The 16732-nt window shown below is 46.3% G+C and overlaps 1 protein-coding gene across 2 annotated transcripts in view; it reads left to right on the top strand.

The window, feature by feature from the left end:
* The first annotated feature begins 6168 nt into the window (after positions 1-6168).
* Positions 6169-16732, top strand: part of LOC115192485 (protein stum homolog) — a 29495-nt gene continuing 18931 nt past the window's right edge. For both annotated transcript variants that reach the window (XM_029751061.1, XM_029751051.1), the window contains exons 1-2: positions 6169-6516; positions 11179-11358. In XM_029751061.1, the coding sequence (XP_029606921.1) occupies positions 6339-6516; positions 11179-11358 (358 nt within the window). In that variant the 5' untranslated portion in view covers positions 6169-6338. The remainder of the gene's footprint in view (positions 6517-11178; positions 11359-16732) is intronic.

The following is a 16732-nucleotide window of genomic DNA, read 5'->3' as shown; positions in this document are numbered from 1 at the left end:
GGAAAAGTGTTTTCTCTTGGCGGACTTCGCCACGCGCCCTGTGCCCAACGGCTATTGCGTCTTGTATTTATTATTAAAACTCAGTTGCTCCGGCCCACTGTCTCCTGCTCCTGATTTCACGTCTCTACTGGTCCTAGACAATCGTGACAGAATCCCGCACCCTAAAATGGAGTCAGCAGGAGCAGAAGCGCCGTCCATGGCTGAGCAGGTCTCTCAACACGCCAGCCTCCTCCACCGCCTAAGCTCGGCCATGGACCAGGTGTTGGCCCGGTTGGAGAACTGGGAGAGAGGTACTTCCCCAGCTGGACCAGCTCCGGTCCCTCACCCTGCGCCCCTACACACACCCCCTGAAGCGGGCGCCGGTGGTATCCGGATTACTCCTCCCCGGGAGTTCGATGGGACGGCCGCTGGGTGCAAGGGGTTCTTGCTCCAATTGGAACTATACCTGGCGACCGTCCGCCCCCCCCCCCCCTCCGACGAAGAGAGGGTGAGCGTCCTCGTCTCCTGTCTCACGGGTCGAGCCCTAGAATGGGCCAATGCGGTCTGGGATGGCCCAGACTCGGCTCGGGGCGACTACCCTGAGTTCACCCGCCGCTTCCGGGCGGTTTTCGATCATCCCCCGGAGGGCAGGGCGGCGGGTGAGCGGTTATTCCATTTGAGACAGGAGACGAGGAGCGCTCAGGATTTCGCCCTGGAATTCCGGACTCTCGCCGCTGGATCGGGGTGGAACGAGCGGGCCTTGATAGACCACTGTAGGTGTAGCCTTCGCGAGGACGTCCGCCGGGAGCTGGCCTGTAGGGACAACGCCTCCACCCTCGACCAACTGGTGGACTTGTCCATTAGACTGGACAACCTGCTGGCTTCCCGGGGACGTTCCAGTCGGGGCCTGTTCGTTCCGCCTCCCAGTCCCCCCGCTCCACAGCCCATGGAGATAGGGGGGGCTGCGTCGAGGAGGACCGGAGGGGGGGGTCTCTCCTGCACCCGATGTGGACGCAGAGGACACACTGTGGACCAGTGCTGGAGTGGTCCCCCCGGGAGTTCGGAGGGCAGGCAGAGCACTACTTCGAACCCCCAGGTGAGTCCGCACCAGCCACACCCAGAGCCCCCTGTCGACCACATGTACACCTCGGTTTGTTTTCCAGATTTTTCCCCTCACTTCCAGTATAAGGCACTAGTCGATTCAGGTGCAGCTGGGAGTTTTATGGACCGTGGGTTAGCGAAGAGGTTAGGGATTCCCCTGGTTCAGCTGGACCACCCCTTCCCCGTGCACGCCCTAGATAGTCGACCGCTAGGGTCAGGCCAAGTAGGGGAGGTCACAGTGCCACTGGTGATGCAGACGTGGGGGGGTCATGAGGAGCGTATCAGCCTGTTCCTCATTGACTCCCCGGCGTTTCCGGTGGTACTGGGAATCCCCTGGCTAGCCACGCACAACCCTCAGATTTCGTGGAGACAGAGGGCTCTTACGGGGTGGTCGAGGGAGTGCTCAGGTAGGTGCATAGGAGTTTCCATCGGTGCGACTACGGTGGAGAGTCCAGACCAAGTCTCCACCGTGCACATTCCCTCAGAGTATGCCGATTTGGCTATCGCCTTCAGTAAGACGAAGGCGACTCTATTACCACCCCATTGACGAGGGGATTGTGCGATAAACCTCCAGGCCGACGCGGTCCTTCCTAGGAGTCACGTGTATCCTCTGTCTCAGGAGGAGACAGTGGCTATGGATACATACGTCACTGAATCCTTGAGACAGGGATACATTCGGCCATCTAAGTCCCCCGTCTCCTCAAGTTTTTTTTTTGTGAAGAAGAAGGAGGGAGGTCTGCGCCCGTGCATTGACTATAGAGGTCTAAATGCTATCACAGTGGGTTTCAGTTACCCGCTACCTCTCATTGCTACGGCAGTGGAGTCATTTCACGGGGCGCGCTTCTTCACGAAATTAGATCTCAGGAGCGCATATAACCTGGTGCGTATCCGAGATGGAGACGAGTGGAAAACCGCATTTAGTACCACATCGGGCCATTATGAGTACCTCGTCATGCCGTATGGGTTAAAGAACGCTCCCGCTGTCTTCCAATCCTTTGTGGACGAGGTCCTTCGGGACATGCTCGGACAGGGTGTGGTGGTGTACATCGATGACATCCTGATTTGCTCCGCCACACGCACCGAGCATGTGTCCCTGGTGCGTAAAGTGCTTGGGCGGCTGCTGGAGCATAACCTATACGTCAAGGCGGAGAAATGTGAGTTCTCCAAACGAGCCGTCTCATTTCTAGGATATCGCATTTCCACCTCGGGGGTGGAGGTGGAGTGTGACCGCGTGACGGCTGTGTGTAATTGACCAACCCCAACCACTGTGAAGGAGGTGCAGCGGTTCTTGGGGTTCGCTAATTATTATCGGAGGTTTATCCGGGGTTTTGGTCAGGTGGCGGCTCCCATTACCTCACTGATGAAGGGGGGGCCGGTGCGGCTACGATGGTCAGCAGAGGCGAACAGAGCCTTCCTTCGTCTGAAGGTTCTGTTTACCAACGCACCTGTCCTGGCGCATCCGAACCCCTCTTTGCCATTCATAGTGGAGGTGGACGCGTCCGAGGCTGGGGTAGGAGCTGTTCTATCGCAGCGCTCGGGCGTTCCTCCGAAGCTCCGCCCATGTGCCTTCTTTTCTATGAAGCTGAGCCCGGCGGAGCGCAACTATGATGTGGGGGACCGGGAGCTGTTAGCTGTGGTCAGGGCTTTGACGGTGTGGAGACATTGGCTTGAGGGGGCACGTCACCCTTTTCTCATCTGGACCGACCACCGTAACCTGGAGTATATCCGGGCAGCGAGGAGGCTTAATCCCCGTCAGGCAAGGTGGGCCATGTTTTTTACGAGGTTTAACTTCACTCTCTCGTACATTCCAGGTTCCCGGAACCGGAAGGCTGACGCACTGTCGCGTCTCTACGACACCGAGGAGCGGACCATCGATCCTACTCCCATACTTCCCGCCTCCTGTCTGGTGGCGCCGGTGGTATGGGAGGTGGATGCGGACATCGAGCGGGCGGGTCGGTCAGAACCCACTCCACCGCAGTGTCCCGTGGGCCTGAAATACGTTCCGCTTGGTGTTCGCGATCGACTAATCCGATGGTCCCACACTCTACCCTCCTCGGGTCATCCTGGGGTGGAACGGACAGTGCGGGGCCTGAAGGGAAGGTACTGGTGGCCCACCTTGGCTGAGGATGTTCGGCGTTATGTCTCTTCCTGTTCGGTATGCGCTCAGTGCAAGGCTCCTAGGCACCTGCCTCGAGGGAAATTACAGCCCCTCCCTGTTCCGCAGCGGCCTTGGTCTCACCTCTCGGTGGATTTCCTCACGGATCTCCCGCCGTCCCAGGGGAATACGGCGATCCTGGTCGTTGTGGACAGGTTCTCTAAGTCCTGCCGTCTGCTCCCTTTGCCCGGTCTTCCTACGGCCCTGCAGACCGCGGAGGCCCTGTTCACCCATGTCTTTCGGCACTATGAGGTGCCCGAGGACATCGTATCTGATCGGGGTCCCCAGTTCACGTCCAGGGTGTGGAGATCGTTTATGGAGAGGCTGGGGGTCTCGGTCAGCCTGACCTCGGGTTTCCACCCCGAGAGTAACGGGCAGGTAGAACGCATCAACCAGGATGTGGGCAGGTTTCTGCGGTCATATTGCCAGGACCGGCCAGGGGAGTGGGCGCAGTTCGTGCCATGGGCCGAGATGGCCCAGAACTCTCAGCGCCACTCCTCTACCAACCTGTCACCCTTCCAGGTGGTCTTGGGGTATCAGCCGGTCCTGGTGCCATGGCAACAGAGCCAGACGGAGGCTCCTGCGGTGGAGGCATGGGTGAAGCGCTCTCAGGAGACCTGGAATGGTGTCCAGGAGTGCCTAAGGAGGGCTGGTGAATGACACAAGGAGAGCGCTGACCGCCACCGCAGTGACGCCCCCGTGTATAATCCGGGGGACAGAGTCTGGCTCTCGACGCGGAACCTGCCCCTCCGCCTGCCCTGCCGGAAGCTGGGTCCGCGGTTTGTGGGGCCGTTCAAAGTCCTGAGGAGGATAAACGAGGTGTGTTACAGGTTACAACTCCCTTCATATTACCGCATTAACCCCTCGTTTCATGTGTCTCTCCTCAGGCCGGTGGTAGCTGGTCCACTGCAGGACGATGAGGTGCTGGAGGTCCCCCCGCCCCCCCTGGACATCGGGGGGGCCCCGGCGTACACAGTCCGAACCATCCTGGACTCCCGACGTCGGGTAGGGGGCCTGCAGTACCTCGTGGACTGGGAGGGGTACGGTCCGGAGGAGAGGTGCTGGGTTCCGGCGGCGGACATTCTAGATCCACCGATGCTACAAGAATTCCATCGTCGCCGTCCGGATCGGCCGGCGCCTCGCCCTCCGGGCCGTCCCCGAGGCCGGCGTCAGGGGAGGGGTACTGTCACAGTATCTAACGAAGGTGGCGCCCCTCCTCGGTCTGGCGGCGCTCGCCGGTCGTCGTCGCCGGCCTATTAGCTGCCACCGATCGTTGTTTCTGTGTCTTTTGGTTTTGTCTGTCTATCCCGCACCTGTTTTGTGTTTGTCATTAGTGGGGGGTTATTTAGTGTGTATTTTCAGTTGGGGTTCTCGTGCGGGATTGTTCATTTGTTCACTCAGGACAGTTGTGATTATATCCGATTAAGTAGACATTATATTGCCGGGCTGCGCCCCGCGCGCTGTTTGTTTTCCAGTGCGCTTATTTGTTTTGGGAAAAGTGTTTTCTCTTGGCGGACTTCGCCACGCGCCCTGTGCCCAACGGCTATTGCGTCTTGTATTTATTATTAAAACTCAGTTGCTCCGGCCCACTGTCTCCTGCTCCTGATTTCACGTCTCTACTGGTCCTAGACAATCGTGACAGAACGCGTCTCCTTCCTGAGCAGTATGACGGCTGCGTGGTCCCTTGGTGTTTATACTTGCGTACTATTGTTTGTACAGATGAACGTGGTAAAAAAAATCTGAGGTCTTGGCTGATTTCTTTTGATTTTCCCATGATGTCAAGCAAAGAGGCACTGAGTTTGAAGGTAGGCCTTGAAATACATCCACAGGTACACCTCCAATTGACTCAAATGATGTCAATTAGCCTATCAGAAGCTTCTAAAGCCATGACATCATTTTCTGGAATTTTCCAAGCTGTTTAAAGACACAGTCAACTTAGTGTATGTAAACTTCTGACCCACTGGAATTGTGATACAGTGAATGAATTATAAGTGAAATAATCTGTTTGTAAACAATTGTTGGAAAATGACTTGTGTCATGCACAAAGTAGATATCCTAACTGATTTGCCAAAACTATAGTTTGTTAACAAGAAATTTGTGGACTGGTTGAAAAACGATTTTTAATGACTCCAACCCAAGTGTATGTCAACTTCCGACTTCAACTGTATTACATGTTAAGCTGTCTTTCCTTTTTCTCCCTCTCTATTTTCTCTCTCTTTCTCTATCTCACCTCACCCAATATTAGACCTTTGATTCATTACTTCATGAATTAATGAGGGCATTCCGTAGCGACTGCGTTCGAGACAAGTCGTTCGAGACCTGCTAGGAGCATTTGTCCTGCGTCCGAAGCTACATCCATAATCAGTAGACGGTTCTGATTGGAGAATTGCCGTTTGCATCGCACAGCAGTGAACAAGAATCTATTAAATCCAATGTTTTCAGTTTTATTCCCACTTTTACACCTGTCTATTGTTAGCTAATGAGTCACGCAAAAAGAGCAGACGTGAAGTGGGGGGGGGGGGGGGGGTAGCATCTAAAAACTGAATTGAATAGATTCATGTTCACTGCTCTGTGATGCAAATGGCGATTCTCCAATCAGAACTGTCTAGCCCATGATGTATTCAACATTTATCAACACTTTATTACACATGTGAATCTGCAGGTGAGAGGTTTAGTTAGAGGAACATATCTGTTTCAAATTCAGTGTTCTCTGCTACCCAAAGGGCATTAGTTGTGCAGTCCATAATATGACTATAAATACAACAAATATTGTTCTTTGTAATTATTTATTTTTATAATTCTAATTATTATTTGCCTAATTCCTGGTGTCTCGGTGGCATTAATTGGTGCATATTTTGAAACACCAAGCAGGGTACTGCCGCTTTAAATATATCGGGCTATGTAACCTACCGTAAGTAGTCAGTCCACTAGTGTTCACAAAACTGTGTAAAGGAGCAGATACTCGGTGCTTGCGTGCTGCCTTCGTACACACACACACACACACACACACACGCACACACACACAGTCCACTTCGTTCAGTTGGTCATCTTTGGAGAGGTGTGCTCATCCAGTGTGATAAATATTTCACACTTTGCGTGTTTTATGCTCAAGATGGACCAGAAAGACACCGATATGAATGAAAAGGGAGTTACTTCTTCGACCAGTGGAGTTGTGGTCCAAGTAAGAGAGAAGAAAGGACCTTTGCGTGCAGCTATTCCATACATGCCATTCCCAGTAGCAGTAATATGCCTATTTCTCAACACTTTTGTTCCTGGTTTAGGTGAGTTTACACTTTGATTTAGCAACTTTTTTTATAACACCATGTGAAGTAGCAACTGTCGAAAGCATACAGTGAGCATATGGCACTGTTTTTCTTAGGTTTTTCTTAGAACTGAATATTTGCACACTTTTTGAAAAGGTTTGTATTCATCACAAATTCGTTTTTATTATCATTGTAGTTGTTTTATTATTTATTTTTTGTGAATGTCTGAATTCACCGTTATGCGCATCTGGGGTGTATTAATTACGCCATTCTGTTGCAAAACGTTTTGCAACCGATACTGTTTACTCCAAACGGAAAACATTTTGCAACAAAATGTTTTTTTATTTTGGACAAATTCTGGTAGGTCCCTGCTCCCTTCATTCCCTTTGCTCAGTTTGCTTCTGGTTGGTTCTTAAACTGTAAACGGTTTCCGTTGCAAGACGTAATGAATGCACCACTGATGCTTGGGACATGGTTGTAACATTTGCCAGGCTGGGCGTAGGATTAAAGAGAAATGTGAGGCCATAAAACTGAAAGTGGTTGCTGCCATCTTGCAGGTTTTACCTGGACTACTCTGTCCGCTCACTGGCGCTCAGTGCATACATGGAGTAGCAAAGGAGCGACGACGTCATCATGACGTCATCCAAAACTTGACAGACATTGATATTAAATATAAAGTCTTTTTGTGAACTGTTTCTAAGATCTGTGGTTCGTCATGTAGGTTGAGAGGGGTGTATCTTGGCTATAAAAGATCTTTGTACTTTTGTGTAGTCACTTTTCAATGGTTCATTAGAGATAGCACATTATTGAAAGTCAAAGTGCTTTTGCAAAACTCTTATTATTAAAGATGTAGTTTAAGTATAACTCTGACTGGTGTGTGAAGTTTGTAACTCTCCTCATTTGGTAATGCAGAAATTAGCCACCACAGAAGGCAGTTAACCCACTGTTCCTAGGCCGTCGTTGTAAATTCGAATTTGTTCTTAACTGACTTGCCTAGTTAAATAAAATGAGTAATGACAAGAAACACAAATGAAAGTCTAACCACTGTTGGTGGAATTTCCATCACTAATCTCTCTGTCACACCCTGATCTGTTTCACCTGTCTTGTGCTTGTCTCCACCCCCTCCAGGTGTTGCCCATTATCCTGTGTTTGTCTGTTGCAAGTGCGTCTTGTCAAGCCTACCAGCATTTTTCTCTCTAGCCCCGTTTTGTAGTTTTCCCAGTTTTGACTATTCTGCCTGCCCTGACCCTGAGCCTGCCTGCTGTTCTGTACCTTTCGGACTCTGCTCTGGATTACTGGTCTGAGTCTGGTCTGAGTCTGCCTGCCCTTGACCTGTCATTTGCCTGCCCCATGTTTAGTAATAAACTTTTGTAACTGTCTGCATCTGGGTCTTATCCTGAGGTCTGATAGTACGAACTGGCGATGACTGACCCTACAGACTCAGACCAGCTCTGCAACGCCATCTCCTCCCAAGGAGCCACCATTAAGAGACATGAGGAGATACTCAGAGGTCTTATGGACTGATTCCAGACATTGGCAGAATGCCTTGACTGTGGCTTGAATACAGTGCTGAAGCAATTCTGCGGATTATCTATGAGTCCGCCGGCCACAATAGTAGCCTCCCAGGCCCCCCTCCCCCCTCAGTAACACAGCTGTCAGCAGTACGTCTCTCCAGGCCACCCTGGCTTCCCAAGAACCCTGCTTAAGTCCTCCGGAACGCTTCGCTGGAGGGTCAGGAACCTGTCGGGTGTTTCTCTCCCAGTGATCCCTCATTTTCGAGCTGCAGCCCTTGTCCTTCCCCTAAAGCACTCGAAGATAGCGTATCTCATAACGCTAATGTCCAGGAAGGCTCTTGCCTGGGCTACTGCGGTGTGGGAACAACAATCTGCCGTGAGTTTCATCCTGGAGGAGTTCGTGGCTGAGGTGAAAAATGTTTTTGATTCTCCGTTGTCTGGGAGAGAGGCTGCCTGGAAGTTACTCCTGCTTCGCCAAGAAAGGAGTATTCCTTAGCCAGATAACATTCGCTATAAATTATCGTTCAGTTTGGTCCCCAAGACGAGGTTCTAATCTCTTTCCTTGTACTTCATAGTACAAAAACACCAACTCATCCAATGGTATATATCAATTGTCAACTCTAGATACTCTCATCTCAAGTAAACCCTCTCTTGATCCCACTCCTAGACAAGCTCACTGAGGGCAGGGACTTGCACACAGACATTGTGGAGACAAGTAATTGGTTCCCCATTAATCACGCCATCCCTTCACATGGTTTAAGAATAGGTAAAGACACATTCACATATGAAGACAATGTTCCATTCTGTCCTCTTCCCTTTCTGATATTCTGCATAGCACCAGGGACATGTAAAAGACAAGCCTGACCTCTCCCCTCTCTGAGCCCCAAGTGACTGAGCCCCAGCTAAGGGAAAAGTGCAACTTCCAACATTCATTATCCAAAGGGATACATTCTAATGACAAGTATCTCACATAAGCATATTATGCAAATAAAACATGTTAATTATCTATGTTCCCCAACTAATTCTGATTCATCCGCCACACTTGTTCAGGGGCAGAACGACAGATTTTTACCTTGCCAGCTCAGGGATTCAATCTAGCAACCGTTCAGTTACTAGTCCAATGCCCTAACCACTAGGCTACCTGCCACCCAACATGTTTTGTTCTAATGACAGCTTTAACGATGTATGTTATTAGAAGTGTAATTGCAGAAAGCTCTTACTATCTGTGACCAGATGCTGTAGGGCAATTCCATGGTTTTTGTTTCATTTTTTACTTTCGTTTATTTAGTAAATATTTTCTTAACTCCATTTTCTTAAAACTGCATTGTTGGTTAATCTCTGAGACTGAGATTTCTCACTTTAAAATGTATTCAAAACAAAACACCAATGATTGCAAATTTTAACAAACCATACAACTCTATGCACAAGGACTACTTTTAAAAATGTCTACTGAAAATTTGACAAACGCATATTTACTTGGACAGTGCAGATGCAAAGTTTTCTGTGAAAATTGTTAAAAGTAGTCCTCGTGCATTGAATTGTATGGTATATGGAATTGGCCTGTACTAACTAATTTAATCAAAACAAATCAAATTGTATTTGTCACATGCGCCGAATACAACAGGAGTAGACCTTACTGAGATTAACCAACAATGCCGTTTTAAGAAAATGGAGTTAAGAAAATATTTACTAAATAAACGAAAGTAAAAAATGAAACAAAAAAATGACACAATAAAATAACAATAATGAATCTATATACACGGTGTACCGATACCGAGTCAATGTGCGGGGTACAGGTTAGTTGAGGTAATTTGTACATGTAGGTAGGGGTAAAGTGACTATGCATAGATAAACAGCGAGTAGCAGCAGTGTAAAAACAAAAGGGATAAAAGGATTGTTTTGAGGCTAGGTGCAGTTTGTGAGAGACATACCTTTCTGGTCGTGGATGGTACATTACAGAGTGTATATAAAACACAGGAAAATCTTGTTTTTGGCTGCACTGGGCCTGTCAGAGGATATGTTGTGACTCTCACATTCCTGCGTGTGCTCTGTTCATATTTAGAATTACTGAGAGTAGACAATTTTGCATAATCTCTCACCATGGCATAATTTTGATTTTTAATCACCCTCGTCTGATTATCTCTAGATCAGTATGGTATGGACGAATTTCCAGTAGGATATCACCTTGATTTGAAAAGGACAGCAATTAAGCAGCATGTCAAGTCGGTCTGAAATCAACCGACCTGCCATGTTCATTCTTACATACATAACCCTCTAAATGATTTGGATGACATCTTCATATCAATCAATTAAGGAGCATTTCACAAAGATTAAGATTATGTAAGTCTGTTAAGTATAGTTCTCCTAAATTAGATTTTATGTGTAAAATTGAACCTACCATTCTGATGCAGTTATGAAATGGGCTTATTTGAACAAGCCAAACTTGGCACAGGAACAGTGAACACAAGGACTGCTAGTCCCCTGCTGCTGCCTGTTGATTGTTGAGCTCTTTCCCTGTAAATCATGTTTATCTGCCTGCAGAGGAAATTTGGAGGCTATTCTTAGCCTGATTGGCCAGTTGTAAAGGGAAAGGGAGGCAGATCTCTGGCAGTGTACTTACTCTGTGTCTCGTTGGATTCTCCAGTATGATTGGTGTGTCTCGTTTGATAAGACAGATTAAAATGAAACATAGTGGGAAAATGGGAGGATATTTATTTGTTCACTTCCTTTAGCTGTTTTTTTTTGCGAAAGTAACATTGATTTAGAGGCCTGGCAGTTAACCATTGAGAATAGTTCATATTCTGGAAACACTTAAAATAAATGACCCTGTATGAGGTTTGGTTCAGATCACCATAGGCACAAACACGCTCACTATACTGCCGCCATTGGCCTTGACAGAGTAAACCAGCTGTGGTATACTTCAAGCTTATTATTTAACCTTTTCCTAATTGACTGGACAGTGTTTTGGGCCATAAGTCAGTTTACATAGGGTTGCACTGCTGCATGTGAATTAATATTGTATTTGAAACTTCCTTTGACCTGCTCCCTCTCTCTTTGATCTCCCTGTCCTTTTGAATATTCTTCAATATTCTTTGTAGCAAATCATCAGAGTCCTAATATTTTGTGTGTGCGCGTGCGTCTTTACGCCTGCATCTTCTCTTCACAGGTACATTCGTGTCGGCCTTCACGGTGCTGTGCGGAGCGCGGACGGACCTGCCCGACCGCCACATGTGCTGTGTGTTCTGGCTGAACATCGCAGCAGCCTTCATCCAGATCCTCACAGCCATCGTCATGGTGGGCTGGATCATGAGTATATTCTGGGGCATGGACATGGTCATCCTGGCAAGTATGTGTCACTATGTATGATGCCTTTAGACGTGATTAATTTAACTTTTGAAAGTCTATGTGTATAAAGCTTATTATTGTGTATCAAAGGTCTATACAGGACATTTTCGAGCAGGCCATCATAAGACGGGTCAGAAAAGGTCCAGAAAGGTCATATTGTACCCCACACATGTACTGAACACAGATATTCAGCTGCCATTGGGGTGGTGTTATAGGTTGCCTAGATGCAGGCTGAACATATACAAACATTATTTTGTCCCCCCTGTCAATAAAATGTCTAAACAGTAAAAGAGACACAGAGGTAGGACTGGAGCCTGGCCAGTAGGCTTAAATCACCAATAAAAAGTTCGGACACACCTACTCATTCAATGATTTTTCTTTATTTTTACTATGTTTGACATTGTAGAATAATAGTGAAGACATCAAAACTATGAAATAACACATACGGAATCATGTAGTAACCAAACAAGTGTTAAAACCTGTTATGGCTAGGGGGCAGTATTTTCACGGCTGGATAAAAAACGTACCCGATTTAATCTGATTATTAGTCCTGCCCAGAAACTGGAATATGCATATAATTATTAGCTTTGGAGAGAAAACACTCCAAAGTTTCTGAAACTGTTTGAATGGTGTCTGTGAGTATAACAGAACTCCTATGGCAGGCAAAAACCTGAGATGCTTCTGTTCAGGAAGTACCCTGTCTGAACATTTCTTGCCCTTCTTTATTATCTCTATCGTTTACAAAGGATCTCTGCTCTTACGTGACAATTCACACGTCTCCAATGAGGTCTCATAGCCCGGGAAAAACAGGAATGACGTAATTCAAAGCCCTGGCTGAAGCACAGGAAGGCAAAAGCTAAGTGGTCACTCAATGGTCTAAGCCTTAGGCGCGTGACACGCCCCGCCCCTGGCTTTCGGTTTTTTCCTCAGTTTACAGACAGGCAGATTCCCGGTCGGAATATTATCGCTTCTCTACGAGATAAATTGCATAAATATTGGTTTTAAACAGCGGTTGACATGCTTCGAAGTACGGTAATGGAATATTTAGAAATTTTTTGTCATATTTTGCGTCATGCTCGTGGCCGAGATTTAGCGTTGGGATAGTGTCTAGAACGCACGAACAAAACGTCGCTGTTTGGATATAACGATGGATTATTTGGGACCAAACCTACATTTGTTATTGAAGTAGAAGTCCTGGCAGTGTATTCTGATGAAGAACAAGCAAGGTAAGAACATTTTTCTTATAGGAAATGTGATTTTGGTGAAGGCTAAACTTGCAGGGTGTCTAAATAGCTAGCCCTGTAACGCCGGGCTATGTACTTACATTATTGCAAAATGTGCTTCATCCGAAAAGCTATTTTAAAATCGGACATATCGAGTGCATAGAGGAGTTCTGTATCTATAATTCTTTAAATAATTGTTATGCTTTTTGTGAACGTTTATCGTGAGTAATTTAGTAAAATCACCGGAAGTGTTCGGTGGGAATGCTAGTTCTGAACGTCACATGCTAATGTAAAAAGCTGTTTTTTGATATAAATATGAACTTGATTGAACAGACATGCATGTATTGTATAACACAATGTCCTAGGTGTGTCATCTGATGAAGATCATCAAAGGTTAGTGCTGCATTTAGATATGGTTTGGGTTTATGTGACATGATATGCTAGCTTGAAAAATGGCTGTGTGATTATTTCTGGCTGGGTACTCTGCTGACATAATCTAATGTTTTGCTTTCGCTGTAAAGCCTTTTTGAAATCGGACAGTTTGGTTAGATAAAGGAGAGTCTTGTCTTTAAATAGCTGTAAAATAGTCATATGTTTGAAAAGTGTAAGTTTTCGGATTTAGAGGAGTTTGAATTTCGCGCCCCGCCCATCATTGGATATTGGAGCAATCGTTCCGCTAGCGGAACGTGTAGATGTAAGAGGTTAAACAAATCAAAATATATTTTATATTTGAGATTCTTCAAAGTAACCACCCTTTGCTTTGATGACAGCTTTGCACATCTTGGCATTCTCTCAACCAGCTTCATGAGGAATACTTTTTTAACCGTCTTGAAGGCGTTCCCACATATGCTCAGCACTTGTTGGCTGCTTTTCCTTCACTCTGCGGCCCAAACTCTCATTCCTTCACTCTCATTCCAAACCATCTCAATTGGGTTGAGGTTGGGTGATTGTGGAGGCCAGGTCATCTGATGCAGCACTCCATTACTCTCCTTCTTGGTCAAATATCCCTTACACAGCCTGGAGGTGTGTTGGGTCATTGTCCTGTTGAAAACAAATGATAGTCCCACTAAACACAAACCAGATAGGATGGCGTATCGCTGCAGAATGCTGTGGTAGCCATGCTGGTTAAGTGTGCCTTGAATTCTAAATATATCACAGACAGTGTCACCAGCAAAGTACCCTCACACCATCACACCTCCTCCATGCTTCACAGTGGGAACCACACATGCGGAGATCATTCGTTCATCTACTCTGCGTCTCACAAAGACACCGCGGTTGGAACCAAAAATCTTACATTTGGACTCATCAGACCAAAGGACAGATTTCCACCGGCCTAATGTCCATTGCTCATGTGACTTGGCCCAAGCAAGTCTCTTCTTATTATTGGTGTCCTTTAGTAGTGGTTTCTTTGCAGCATTTCAACCATGAAGGCCTGATTCAAGCAGTCTCCTCTCAACAGATGTTGAGATGTGTCTGTTACTTGAACTCTGTGAAGCATTTATTTGGGCTGCAATCTGAGCTGCAGTTAACTGTAATGAACTTGTCCTCTGCAGCAGAGGTACAGTGGTTCTTCCTTTAAAAGTTTTGATCTTATGCCGTGACCGTTAGTGGTATTCTGTCATTGCACCACACCATCACAAGGTGGAGTTAGAACGCTGATCTATCGGTAGTCTAATCTGTGGCAATTAATGGAGGCGTTTTCAGTCTGAGAGTCTCTCCTCTGGCACTAGAGTCCTGCATCAGGCAACAACCACAAAAACTGTTGGTGGTCCTGGAGTTAAGAGAGAACTTGTGTAAATACCAATTTTTTTTAAATGCACCTTTATTTAACCAGGTAGGCCAGTTGAGAACAAGTTCTCATTTCCAACTGCGACCTGGCCAAGATAAAGCAAAGCAGTGCGACAAAAAAAAAACACAGAGTTACACATAAACAAACGTACAGTCAAATACACAAAATAAAATAAAAAAGAAAAATATATGTACAGTGTGTGCAAATGTAGAAGAGTAGGGAGGTACAGTGATCGGTAAGCTGGTATTTACCAGTACAGTGATCGGAAAGCTGCTCATACAGCTGATGCTTAAAGAGGGAGGTATAAGACTCCAGCTTCAGAGATTTTTGCAATTCGTTCATGTCATTGGAAGCAGAGAACTGGAAGGAAAGGCGGCCAAAGGAAGTGTTGGCTTTGGGGATGACCAGTTCAATATATCTGCTGGAGCATGTGTTACGGGTGGGTGTTGCTATGGTGACTAGTGAGCTGAGATAAGGCAGGGCTTTACATAGCAAAGACGTATAGATGACCTGGAGCCAGTGGGTTTGGCGACGGATATGTAGTGAGGACCAGCCAATGAGAGCATACAGGTCGCAGTGGTGGGTAGTATATGGGGCTTTGGTGATAAAATGGATGGCACTGTGATAGACTACATCCAATTTGCTGAGTAGAGTGTTGGGTCTATTTTGTAAAGGGTGCGGGCAGCAATCGGTTGAAGAGCATGCACTTATTTTTACTAGCATTTAAAAGCAGTTGGATGCCACGGAAGGAGTGTTGTATGGCGTTGAAGCTTGTTTGGATGTTTGTTAGCACAGTGTCCAAAGAAGGGCCAGATGTATACAGAATGGTGTCGTCTGTGTAGAGGTGGATCAGAGAATCACCAGCAGCAAGAGTGACATCATTAATATATACAGAGAAAAGAGTCAGCCCGAGAATTGAACCTTGTGGCACCCCCATAGAGACTGCCAGAGGTCCGGACAACAGGCCCTCCGATTTGACACACTAAACTCTATCTAACTCAATGGGGAAATTTCACTTGACATGTGGACTGACGATTTTCCAAAAAATAGGCACGGTGGGCTTTTGGTTTCTCTCCCTCTAAAATCAGAAATAAATCATCTAAATGACAAACTGGCTTTATTTACAAATTAGGAAGAATGCCTCACTGCATGTTCAAGAATGGCCTATTTTCTTTAACTAGGCAAGTCAGTTAAGAACAAATTCTTATTTACAATGACAGCCTAGGAACAGTGGGTTAACTGCCTTGTTCAGGGGCAGAACGACAGATTTTTACCTTGTCTGCTCCGGGATTCAATCCAGCAACCTTTCAGTTACTAGCCCAGCCCTCTAACCACTAGGCTACCTGCCACCCCACATTATAATTGCTCATTTTCAGATATTTGAAATTAAATCATCTCCAAAATATAGTTATTTTTTAAACAAGCCATAGAAAGTTGGTTTCAATTTCAGTTAAAAAATAAATAAAATAAGGAACTTGTCTGTCGGCCCTGCATTAAAGACCAAAATTGGTTAAAGAAAATTGGTTAAAAATATATACCACCATCTTTTGCACATGTCATTTTCTTTTCATAATGCATCCTTATTTACAAAGCTATCATTATTATTGTTATTATTATTAACCCTGCTTTATAATTATAGAAAAGACCCTTCGATATACTCACAGAGCAGATTTGCCCTAACGAAAAATGCCCCTTAGATATTCATTTAGATTCCTCCAATCCTCTAAATGTCATTATTGACTGAGAGTCACGTCATTGGCGGAGAATCAGGCGGCATTGGCGGGATTGAAGAGGGCGACGAACGATCCATGCCAGGCAAACATGCAGATGCTTATTTCAACTACATTTTAGTTGAAACAAGTTTGATCGGGTTTAAATATACTGTAGGTCTACCGTAGGCGACATGAGTCTCACTAGTGTTGAGTAATGTGCTTTTAAAAGTGTTGTAGGTATTTTTATTTATTTATTTATTTTTAACCTTTATTTTACTACATAAAGGTCTACTTACTCTGCTGGCGTCTTGACCCAGTTTATGCCCTCATTTGCAATGCAAACCACAACGAATTACTATGGGAATAAATGGAAGAGGCAAGTGGAAGGGGGAAAAGGTAAGGAACTTCTGTCGGCCCTGGAGGCCTTTTGAAATCATGTTTTCATAAGGGCTATTAGCAGGACAATAGACACGATGTGGTCCCAAAAACACCTCTCTGACATAGGGTCCAGCATATCTCTTGATGATGTCATTGAATGTCTCGGTGGCTTTGATCCATGCCAGGGCCTGCAGTATACAAAGTTCTTTGTTTGTCAGACGAATCATTGGGTCGAAACTACAGAACAGTACAAACCAAGAGAACACACATGGT

Source organism: Salmo trutta, chromosome 1 (genome assembly GCF_901001165.1).
Source record: "Salmo trutta chromosome 1, fSalTru1.1, whole genome shotgun sequence".
NCBI classification, from domain to species: domain Eukaryota; kingdom Metazoa; phylum Chordata; class Actinopteri; order Salmoniformes; family Salmonidae; genus Salmo; species Salmo trutta.
Note: the sequence above shows the minus strand (reverse complement) of the source record. Positions and strands in the feature narration are given on the sequence as shown.